Source organism: Babesia bigemina, scaffold Bbigscaff_62155, assembly GCF_000981445.1.
Source record: "Babesia bigemina genome assembly Bbig001, scaffold Bbigscaff_62155".
NCBI lineage: Eukaryota > Apicomplexa > Aconoidasida > Piroplasmida > Babesiidae > Babesia > Babesia bigemina.
Window position 1 is genome coordinate 1 of NW_012237022.1, and position 12247 is coordinate 12247.

The 12247-nt window shown below is 47.3% G+C and overlaps 3 protein-coding genes across 3 annotated transcripts; all 3 read left to right on the forward strand.

Moving 5' to 3' along the window:
- On the forward strand, positions 1-991 carry BBBOND_0001260 (hypothetical protein, conserved; the record flags this gene model as incomplete). Its single annotated transcript, XM_012914967.1, has 1 exon — positions 1-991. A coding segment is annotated over one exon (991 nt), but the record flags the coding sequence as incomplete, so codon positions are not given.
- Positions 992-4582: 3591 nt separating this feature from the next.
- On the forward strand, positions 4583-9856 carry BBBOND_0001270 (hypothetical protein, conserved; the record flags this gene model as incomplete). The annotated part of the gene is made up of 1 exon (XM_012914968.1): positions 4583-9856. One exon carries the CDS (start codon positions 4583-4585, stop codon positions 9854-9856), a length of 5274 nt encoding a protein of 1757 aa, XP_012770422.1.
- A 154-nt stretch (positions 9857-10010) lies between these two features.
- BBBOND_0001280 (hypothetical protein, conserved) lies at positions 10011-10442 on the forward strand (the record flags this gene model as incomplete). The annotated part of the gene is made up of 1 exon (XM_012914969.1): positions 10011-10442. The coding sequence occupies one exon, from the start codon at positions 10011-10013 to the stop codon at positions 10440-10442; it is 432 nt and encodes a 143-aa protein (XP_012770423.1).
- Between the last annotated feature and the right edge of the window lie 1805 nt (positions 10443-12247).

A 12247-nucleotide genomic window follows, 5' to 3' on the forward strand; every position in this document is an offset into this window, starting at 1 on the left:
GAGGTTTTTCAGAACCAGAGACAGGCAAAGGCCTTGGGCTTTGCGGAGCAAAATCATCGGGATAAACTTTGGCTCGGTTTTTTGCCTGTTACAAAACCGCCAAAAACGTGCCAGAACACTTCGGTTTGCGTTATCTTTGGTTGCCGATGGGCACAAAGGAAATATTGTGGGTAGAAAGGGCGTCCAAAATGCTTTGGAAGACTCAACCAAGGAGCTGTCCATCAGCTTATGGGACGAACCCGGCAATCTTACCGGTGCGCTCGTTGACGCATACGGCTCGGACTCCGTAAAACACAGCACTTGCAGTCATCCTCACCTCAGGCATCTCGCGTCCAACGACTTCTGCAACAAACATCCATGTGCACCTTATCTCTCATCTCTTTACGCCGACTGCTACAAATACATCGCCAACAAAAACGCCAAGCTATACTTCTACTGGGCCGTGTATCTTCCATGGGATTTCTGGACGTTGCTTAACAATCTATACACTGCGTTCTGCTCAATCGCTTGCCAGGATTGGGGCTGCAACAGCTGCATGAGAGCCGACAAATGTAAGAAAGGGAAACATGGCGATGAGAAGTCACGGTGCCAGTGTGAATCCATCGTAACCTGCAACGGCGTCTCCCCAACCTTGTACCAGTATGGCTTCATATTCAACAATGCAGTAGAATTGAATCGTTCTAAATACCAGAAAACATGTAACGATTTCTGCAAGATATTAAGCAAAGTACTTAAATCTGATTACTTCGCTAAACTCTTCAACGCCTGTGATGAATTCCTTTGGATCATCAGACAACCCTTCATCTGGCTCAACGTCGCCCTCTGGCTCCTCTCTCTCCTGTACCTCATCCACATCATGGTCATCCGCCTCGACCTGCTCCACATCAAATCGCATTTGCACTCACCTTCCTCCCATCGCATAGCTGCTCAATCGCTACTAGCTGCTGGACGCGTTAACAAGCTTAACAGGGTGTTTTATCTACAACCGTAATCGTACTCACGTGTTCACTATCTACACTCACCTAGCATCACCTACTCACCTATACAACTAATTGTTGTCTAATGTTTTGAATCACTCATTAACCGTTGTATATGATTGTGTAATAGTTAACTAAAGTGTTGACCAAGGTGCTGACCAACGTGCTGACCAATGCCACGACCAAAGTGCTGACCAATGTGCTGACCAATGCCATGACCAAAGTGCTGACCAATGCCATGACCAATGTGTTGACCAAGGTGCTGACCAACGTGCTGACCAATGCCACGACCAAAGTGCTGACCAATGTGCTGACCAATGCCATGACCAAAGTGCTGACCAATGCCATGACCAACCACCTGACCAATGCCACGACCAAAGTGGTGACCAACGTGTTGACCAAGGTGCTGACCAAGTTGATGGTCACGGCAGCGATGACATGGACACGGCAGCGATGACATGGACACGGCAGCGATGACATGGTCACGGCAGCGATGACATGGTCACGGCAGCGATGGCATGGTCACGGCAGCGATGACATGGACACAAGTGGGGATTATTATCCACTCCACACCGCCCCGTTATACACTCTACATCGCTCCTCTATCCACTCTACATCGCCCCTTTATCCACTCTACATCGCTCCCTAATCCACTCTACATCGCCCCTTTATCCACTCTTCATCGCCCCTTTATCCACTCTTCATCGCCCCTTACTCCACTCTACATCGCCCCTTTACCCACTCCACATCGCTCCTTTACCCACTCCACATCGCCCCTTTATCCACTCTACATCGCTCCCTAACCCACTCTACATCGCCCCTTTACCCACTCCACATCGCTCCCTTATCCACTCTACATCGCTCCCTTATCCACTCTACATCGCTCCCTTACCCACTCCACATCGCTCCCTAATCCACTCCACATCGCCCCTTTATCCACTCTACATCGCCCCTTTATCCACTCCACATCGCTCCCTAACCCACTCCACATCGCTCCTTCACCTCCTCTAATCGCCCCTTTACCCACTCTTCATCGCCCCTTTACCCTCTCTCCATCGCTCCTCTACCCACTCCACATCGCCCCTTTATCCACTCTACATCGCTCCCTAACCCACTCCACATCGCTCCTTAACCCACTCTACATCGCCCCTTAACCCACTCTACATCGCCCCTTAACCCACTCTACATCGCTCCCTAACCCACTCTACATCGCTCCCTAATCCACTCTACATCGCTCCCTTATCCACTCCACATCGCTCCCTAACCCACTCTACATCGCCCCTTTATCCACTCCACATCGCCCCTTTATCCACTCTACATCGCCCCTTAACCCACTCTACATCGCCCCTTATCCACTCTACATCGCCCCTTTATCCACTCTACATCGCCCCTTCACCCACTCTACATCGCTCCCTAATCCACTCTACATCGCTCCTCTATCCACTCCACATCGCCCCTTAACCCACTCTACATCGCTCCTTTATCCACTCTACATCGCCCCTTTATCCACTCTACATCGCCCCTTAACCCACTCCACATCGCCCCTTTATACACTCTACATCGCCCCTTTAACCACTCCACATCGCCCCTTTAACCACTCCACATCGCCCCTTTACCCACTCTACATCGCTCCCTAACCCACCCTACATCGCCCCCTTATCCACTCTACATCGCCCCTTTAACCACTCTACATCGCTTTCTTATCCACTCTACATCGCTCCTTACTCCACTCTACACCGCTCCTTTATCTCCACTCTACATCGCTCCTTAATCCACTCTACATCGCTCCTTTATCCACTCTACATCGCCCCTTAACCCACTCCACATCGCTCCTCTATCCACTCTCCATCGCCCCTTTACGCACTCTCCATCGCCCCTTTACGCACTCTACATCGCCCCTTTACCCACTCTACATCGCCCCTTTACGCACTCTACATCGCCCTTTGTCCACTCTACATCGCTCTTAACCCACCCTACATCGCCCCTTAACCCACTGTACATCGCTCCCTAATCCACTCTACATCGCTCCCTAATCCACTCTACATCGCTCCCTAATCCACTCTACATCGCTCCCTAACCCACTCTACATCGCCCCTTAACCCACTCTACATCGCTCCTTAAACCACTCTACATCGCTCCCTAACCGACTCCACATCGCTCCCTTACCCACTCTACATCGCTCCCTAACCCACTCCACATCGCCCCTTTATCCACTCTACATCGCCCCTTTACCCACTCTACATCGCTCCCTAACCCACTCTACATCGCCCCTTACCCACTCTACATCGCTCCTTAACCCACTCCACATCGCTCCCTAACCCACTCTTCATCGCCCCTTTACCCACTATACATCGCCCCTTTATCCACTCTACATCGCTCCCTAACCCACTCTACATCGCTCCCTAACCCACTCTACATCGCCCCTTTATCCACTCTACATCGCTCCTCTATCCACTCTACATCGCCCCTTTATCCACTCTACATCGCTCCCTAATCCACTCTACATCGCCCCTTATCCACTCTACATCGCCCCTTATCCACTCTACATCGCTCCCTAATCCACTCTGCATCGCTCCCTTATCCACTCTGCATCGCCCCGTTATCCACTCTACATCGCCCCTTAACCCACTCTACATCCCTCGAATTACCTTGCTATAATACCGCTATGACCTCTATAAACCATAACAATAACTTGTGCTCTGTCACCCTTCACTTCCCTTCTGACTGAGTCCATCGACTGGTTGATCCAGGTTAGGTATGGGAATGGTGGTAGTGGTGAAGGTCTTGGTGAGTTGTCTCAAGCTTTGAAAAAGTTGATTGAGGAGGCTATTGAGAAGGCTGAAAAGTCCCTTAAAGCCGAAAAAGATAAACTTGAATGCCCCTTCAAATACTCTGATAAGGAGACTTACTGTCAGTACTACGAGAAGCAGATTGACAATCCAGATCCTAAAAATGGTAAAAATTCGAAAAATGGTTTACCCATTGAAGATTTAAAAAAGTGGAAAAAAGATTGTGAATCTTCCCACTCCCGTAATCAGGACGCTGCTACTAAAAAAGCTTTGCAGGACATTGACTCCAAGCTTGTTAGCCTTGGTCACCTTGCTGGACAGCTTGGAGGATTTGTTGGTGAAAGTGAGAGTGTTAAGAAAGCCGTTATATATGCTATTATCGCTCAAATTAACAGTACTGAAGAGCTTAAAAATGATTACTCTTCTCATGTTACTAACCTTTCTGTGTCTGTCAAGTCTGCTGGCCAGGCTGGTGACAACCAGAAAATTAGTGAGCTTAGTGAAGCAGTTAAGAAAGAAATTACTGAAACTGAACAGCGTATTAATAACCTTAATAACCTTCCTAATAATCTTCCTCCTTCCCCCTCTCCCTCTGCTGAGCTAGCCAAATTGCACTCCAAGTTGGACGCTTTGAGGAAGGTGGAGAAGCTTTGTGGATTTTACGAGATTTCTAATAATCCACAAAATGAGCCTAAAAAGCTTTTAGAGAATCTTTGTGACGGCCTCGAAAAATTCCTCGGCTTCGACCCGAAATCAAAAGGCTACGACGGCAGTGGGATTGTGTACTCCGACCTGGATAGGCTGTGTGATGCAGCGATGGGATTTTTGAGTGGTGTTCTCAGTAACATCCAAAGCCATTTAGGGCAGCATAAAAACACTTTAGATAGTGCAATTGAAGCTCTTAACAAAAATAAACACCTTGGTAAAAAAGGTTTTAATGCTGCGATTGGACAGGTGGTCGAAGGGGTGGGGGGGTATAATGATAAAGTGAAAGAGTCTAATAAAAAAGTTAGAGATCCTATAACTACACTTAAAGATAAGATGGAGGAACTCAAAACAACGGTAAGTCAAATTAATACAAATAATTCTGTGCAGGGCCATGACTTCACTACGGAGAATGAGCGAGTGGGCGAGCAGCTGCAGAAGTTTAAGAAACACGCCGAAGCATTTTGCGGAAGCATGAGAGATGCTGAGAAAAACATTTTAGACCTTAATAATGATTGTAGAACTAAAGTAAATAGTGCATTGAAAATTGTGACGCGTGAGTCAGCGATTGTACATAGAGTCTCAGATAAGGCATCGGAAGACTACTGGAGCATGGGGAAAGAAATTAATAGAATCCTGGAATATCTCAAAACTGTGATGCACGAAAAAATTAGCACTCAAGTAAATGACCTCGTTAGGCAGTTGAAGGAGAGAGTTATGGTAATTCATTCAAAGCTCGTAAACATTAGTAATACGCTGCTGAAGTATATCAAGGAGCTTAGCAATTGGATTACAACGACCAATACGTTCATTGATAAAGTTTGGACGAAGAGTAAGCGTATTGAGAATAAGGTGATTGGGGAAGAAAATCAGGAGAAGCTTAGGGATACCGCAAAAAGACTTGTGGCGTGGAAAATCACGCTCAACGATTACGTTGAGGGCATGAAAAGAAATATCAGAGAGAAGGTTATGGAGACACTTAATGCCGTGAAGGACATGGACGGGAAGCTGAAAGAGGATTTGTATAAAATGAAGCAAGCGGTGGAACAGCAGGTTAAGGAGATCAAAATTAAAATTGGGGACCTTGGTAATACGTTTAATGGTCTGCGAGGTTCCTCGCCGATAAGTATAGATGGGATTATGATACGCATTCAAAAGGAGGTGGAAAGTATAAAAAAGCATGTTGGAGATAAGAAAGAGGGACGAAGTGTTAGTGATCAAACGGATGATAGTATACAACAAAATTGGGATGCGCTTAAAATCGATGTTCGGCAGTTTGTTCAAAGTTTGACAAACGCTGGAAGCTCAAGTCTAAAGCAGATTGAGGAAGGGGTGAAAGATTACGCTCAGAAATTTGAAAATGGAGCATTTGTTCGTGTTTTGACAACGTGGGCTGATACCATTGTGGATGAGATTAAAGGCGAAGCACAAAAGTACATCGGTTATTACGTAACTACCAATACACAAAATATGAGAAATAAATTTGATCCCCAGTATGGCAACCATAGAGGTGAAAAGGCTGTAAAAGAGGCAATAAAAGCAAAGCTTCCCGGTGTTATACACGGGGCTGTTGTAGAAGCCGCCAATGCTACAATTAGAGACACAACGGTTCAAAACGTTGTCGCCAATTTTGCGCGGTTTGCCGACGAGCTTTATAGCAACCTCATTAACAAAGCACTCGTTGAAGCCGCACGTACGTATCTCGAGGGAGAGGAAGCATTGAATGTTAATAATATGCGAGGCGTTGGTTATAGTGATCATTTTCTCACTCAGGCCCTTACCACTGTACTCAATTCGGTTGCTACATGTGCAAAGCATTTCGCGAATGAGCTTAAGTCGTTTTTCGACGCGTCTCATATAAAGAATATTTCTGGAGCTCTGGCAGAAGTGAAGGATATCGATGAGCAATTTGATGATGATCCTACTAATGCATCATTAAGCACGGATTACGGTGGGAAAATTGACACGACATTGAAGGATATGCATACGACTATAAGTATGCTGCACCATAAACTCACAACGGCTATACAACCTAATGCCCTTGGCGTTGATAGACCCGCCGCCGCCGTCGACACCGCGATCGACGGGGTGACTAGCAAGCTGGAGGAGCAGTTGCCGAAAGATAATGAAAAACTAACTACCCATGTTAAGATTTCCACTGACGGCGACATATTCGTTGGTTACAAAAAGTATGTCAAACAAGACGCAGAAGCACTTGAAGCCCTTAAGAACGAACTAAAAGGAGTGGAGAAAGAAGGCTCCCTCCCCCAGGCGATCGGCGCTATTCGCAAAACATCCGATGAAATAACAGTCATTGGAACATTAAACGAACTCAGCAAATGGTCCGAAAATATTACCACAAATCTGAACTCTCTATTATCGGTATTTTCAGAAGAAGGAAAAAAGGTCAGTGGATACTTACGGCACATGAAAAACGATAAAATTGACGATCAACTTAAATACATCATAACGAAAATTGAGAAACTGCAACGCGACACGTTGTACGATGCCATCCAGGCTGCCACTGAATTTGCACAAGAAGCCGATAACTTTGGTGAACAGACCACTCATGAGCTTCATTCGTTTGTTTATCAACAAATTAATAATGTGAAAGCCACCCTCACCACCGCCGCCCGCCGCAACTACGTCTCCTCCGTCAAAGCCCTCCTCACCGCGTTCGCGGACAAGGTCAGCCAGGAGTTGCGGGGGTTGCCGGAGGAGATTGAGAGGGATCTGCGGATCGGGTTCAAGGGGTTGATGAGAGTGATGGGAGGGGTTAGTAATGTAACTGGCAAGCCTGTTGCTGCGCCTGGGACTTCGGATACCGATGCGAAAAGTTTGCTTGATTCTATTAAGGAACTTGCTCAATCCCGTGATCCAGACACACCCATGAAATCCACCTTCACCAAATTGTCAGAAGCATTCAATAACTATTTTAATCCAATTCAGACGTACGTTAATGCACAAATTAGTGCTAAAAATCCATCCGAGCCTGAGATCAACAAGGCGATCACAGACGCCAACATCGAGCACCTCACCGACGTCAACACCAAATTCGACGATTTGCTCAACCACCTCAAAAACGACACTAAACCACCCAGAACATATATATTCGATCATACTTACTCCAATCTACATTCCCACCTCTCCTCCTCCCTCACCGCTCTCCACCCCTCCCACTTCGCCAACCCCCGGCACCCGGAGCTGCTCGATGCGGTCAGAGCGGGGCTGGAGGGGTTTGTCACGGAGATGGAGCGGGTGTATGTGAACGGGTATGATAGTGAAACTTTCGGTGAATTAGTGGAAACTAAAAAAGGTGATAAAGAAGAAAAATTAACATCTTACGGTAAAAAGGTTTCTAAGGTCTGCCTTAACGTGTTGTCCATCTTGCATACGGAGTTGAACATATTGGTGAAGTATTGTCTTTCTACATGTAAAACTGAACAAATAGAGCACGAGACTACTCTGGGAAAGTTTTTTGCCGGCAATGGATATAAAGTCTCTGAACCGGAAAGAAAACACTGGGAGCTGCAAGATAAAAGCACGATGACGGGTTTCTTTATTTGCAGACGCCTCATCGGCACTAAAGACAAATACGTGTTCAAGAAAAATGATGCGAATCAAGAAATAGGTGCACTTAAAACGCTACATCAACATCTTCAAACATATTACAGAGTCGGGCACGTTGCCACTTCATCCTCCAAGAAAACACCATGTAGCATATTCGAGATGCTCTGTTGGTTGTGTGGTCTTCCGTGTAATACGGCGTATGAGGAGCTTCTTGTTGACGGTGTCAGCGATTTGTTTGTTGATCCAAAGAAGCAAGTCAGCGACGGGGAGTTATCTGCCACAGTTGTCGGCGAAGAACCCGTATCGGCTTATCCTCAAGACATCTCATATGAAAGCACCCAGTTAGCAGTGAGACGCCTTTGCTCAAGGTCATACGACGTCCTTATTAAAATTGTTGGTTACGGAAACGCATACACAACCTACGCCGTCGACTACTGCGACAACAGCCTACAACTATCTTACCCATCGGATCCGTCGCAGTGCCTCGAACTATTGATGGACATCCTACGCAGATTGTTCCCCGTGTTCAGATTCTTGCATAGCCAGTGTCAGCTGGAAACTAAACATCACGGTTGGGCAAATTGCCTCTACGGCAAAGATATCTCGACCGGTAAATCGCATTGTGATAAGCATCCAGATGACAAGCAAACCGACTGCCTGCCTAGATCACCACTCCAATCATATCTGTCCGACACGCTCCCCGGCCATCTTCCTCACAACCTGACTGCCATGGGATGCAAATCCGTATGCAGCAACTGCCCCAAAGGCGCGCCTGGACAGCCGTGTCTGACACCACTTGGCTTTAGGGGTTTCTCTGGAAGTACGAAGACAGGCAGAGAGCTATGGAAAGTGCTTGGCAAATTCTTCGACAATTCGAATATTAACACGCTGTTTGGTCTGATGCCCAAGCCGCCGTCTACATTGCCCGAACACTTTGAGTTCGCGTCGGCCCTTGTAAGAAGTTGGAATGAAAAAATAGCACCCAGGCATCTCACGTGGTTGACAGACGCCGTTACTAAACAATCGGTTAAACTGCACGACGTGCCTACGGAATTCACTGATGCGCTTCGTAAAGCTTATGGTAGCAGCCGGAATACGCATGATCACGGCACCGCTACTCCTCCCGATCTGTCAAGCCTATCGATGACTAAATCGTGCCTATTTACTCCAAAAGACAACATATACTGCGCTCCCTACCTTCAGTCATTATGCCGCGATTCGTATTATTATCTTGCCAAGAAGCATTCTGCTGCGTACCTCTCTTGGGCCGTATACCTTCCATGGGTTTTTTGGAATTCACTAAACAATCTATACATCGCATTCTGTTCCATCGCTTGTCAAGACTGGGGATGCCAGGGTTGTTTGCGTGGTGAAGACTGTAAGAGAGGACAGCACGGAGCAAACTACAATTGCAAATGCGGAAGTATTGTAAACTGTCGCGGAGTCTTGAGCACCTTCTACGCATACGGATTCACATTTGGTGAATCAAGCATTTTGCTCGACACGGATGGAATAAGATATTGTGGTCACTTTTACACTCAACTACGCAACGTACTCAATTCGAAATATTTCGCTGACCTATTTGACAAGTGCGACGAATTCCTCTTCAAGATCCGCGCCCCCTTCATCTGGCTCAACGTCGCCCTCTGGCTCCTCTCTTTGTTGTACCTCCTCCACATCATGGTCATCCGCCTAGACCTGCTCCACATCAAATCGCATTTGCACAGTCCCTCATCGCATCGCATCGCCGCGCAATCACTACTCGCAGCTGCACGTGTTAACAAACTGGGCAGGGTGTTTTACCTGCAACCATAATCGTACTCACGTGCATACTGTCTACACTCACCTAGCAAATCACCTACTCACCTAACTTATGAATTGTGCTCTAATCTGTTGTATCACTCATTAATACTTGTATGTGATTGTGTAATAGTTAACTAAAGTGCTGATCAACGTGCTGACCAATGCCATGACCAAGGTGGTGACCAACGTGATGACCAATGCCATGACCAACGTGGTGACCAATGTGCTGACCAACGTGCTGACCAACCACCTGACCAATGTGCTGACCAAAGTGGTGACCAGAGTGGTGACCTATGTGCTGACCAAAGTGGTGACCAATGCCATGACCAGAGTGGTGACCAAAGTGGTGACCAATGCCATGACCAGAGTGGTGACCAAGGTGCTGACCAATGTGCTGACCAATGCCATGTCCAACGTGGTGACCAATGCCATGACCAACGTGCTGACCAAGGTGCTGACCAAAGTGTTGACCAATGCCATGACCAATGTGCTCACCAAAGTGCTGACCAAGTTGATGGTTACGGCAGCGATGACAGTTGATGGACACGGCAGCGATGACATGGTCACGGCAGCGATGACATGGACACGGCAGCGATGACATGGTCACGGCAGCGACGACATCAACACGGCAGCGATGACATGGTTACCAGAGTAGTGATTATAACCCACTCTACATCGCTCCTTAACCCACTCTACAACGCCCCTTAATCCACTCCACATCGCTCCCTAACCCACTCTACATCGCTCCTCTATCCACCCTACATCGCTCCTCTATCCACTCTACATCGCTCCCTAACCCACTCTACATCTAGCCCTTATCCACTCCACATCGCCCCTTAACCCACTCTACATCGCTCCTCTATCCACTCTTCATCGCTCCTCTATCCACCCTACATCGCTCCTTTATCCACTCCACATCGCTCCTTTATCCACTCTACATCGCCCCTTAACCCACTCCACATCGCCCCTTAACCCACTCCACATCGCCCCTTTACCCACCCTACATCGCTCCCTAACCCACTCTACATCGCCCCTTATCCACTCTACATCGCCCCTTATCCACTCTACATCGCCCCTTTATCCACTCTACATCGCTCCCTTATCCACCCTACATCGCTCCCTAACCCTCTCTACATCGCTCCTTAACCCACTCCACATCGCCCCTTATCCACTCTACATCGCCCCTTAACCTTCTCTAATCGCTCCCTTATCCACTCTACATCGCCCCTTTCACCACTCTACATCGCCCCTTTCACCACTCTACATCGCCCCTTCATCCACCCTACATCGCCCCTTAACTCACTCCACATCGCCCCTTAACGTCCTCTAATCGCCCCTTAATCCACTCTACATCGCTCCCTAACCCACTCTACATCGCCCCTAAACCCACTCTACATCGCCCCTTAATCCACTCTACATCGCCCTTTTACCCACTCTACATCGCTCCTTTACCCACTCTACATCGCCCCTTAATCCACTCTACATCGCTCCCTAACCCACTCTACATCGCTCCTTATCCACTCTACATCGCCCCTTTACCCACTCTACATCGCCCCTTTATCCACTCTACATCTCTCGAATTACCTCGTCTTATTACCGCTATGACCTCTTTAGACCACAATAATAACTTGTGCTTGGTCACCCTTCACTGCCCTTCTGACTGAGTCCATCGACTGGTTGATCCAGGTTAGGCATGGGAACGGTGATGGTGGTGATGGTCTTACCAAGTTGTCTCAAGCTTTGAAAAAGTTGATTGAGGAGGCTATTGAGAAGGCTAATGATAGCCTTGACACCCGTCAAAAGCAACTCGAATGTCCTACTACCTCCGCTTCAGGAAGCGGTGTCTCCTACTGTCAGTCTCAGGAGACTGCAATTCAAAAAGCTAATGAACAACTTAAAACTCTAGAATCTAATAATCCTAATGACTCTAAAAAGCAAATTGATGAACTAAACGCTAAAATCGAGAAACTTAAAGCTGCTAAAAATGACTGTGCTAAGACCCATCACCTCCCTGAGGAGGAGAGGCAGAAGGGATTGGCTGAAGTGAAGCAGCAGATGAAAATTGTTGAGAAACTTAAGAAATTTGCTACTGAACTTGGTGAAAATGATAATATTTTAACGCATTTATGTGACGGCCTCGAAAAGTTTCTCGGCTTCACTCTGAGTCCAAAGGCTACACTGGCCAGGGGATTGTGTACTCTGACCTGGATAGGCTGTGTGACGGGGTGATGGGATTTTTGAGTGGCGTTCTCAGTAACATCAAAGAGCATTTAGGGCAGCATAAAGATACTTTGAATGATGCAATTGAGAGTCTTAACACCAATAAACACGCCGGTAAAAAAGTGTTTAATGATGCGATTGCGGAGGTGGTCGACGGGGTGCGGAGGTATTATGATGCTGTCA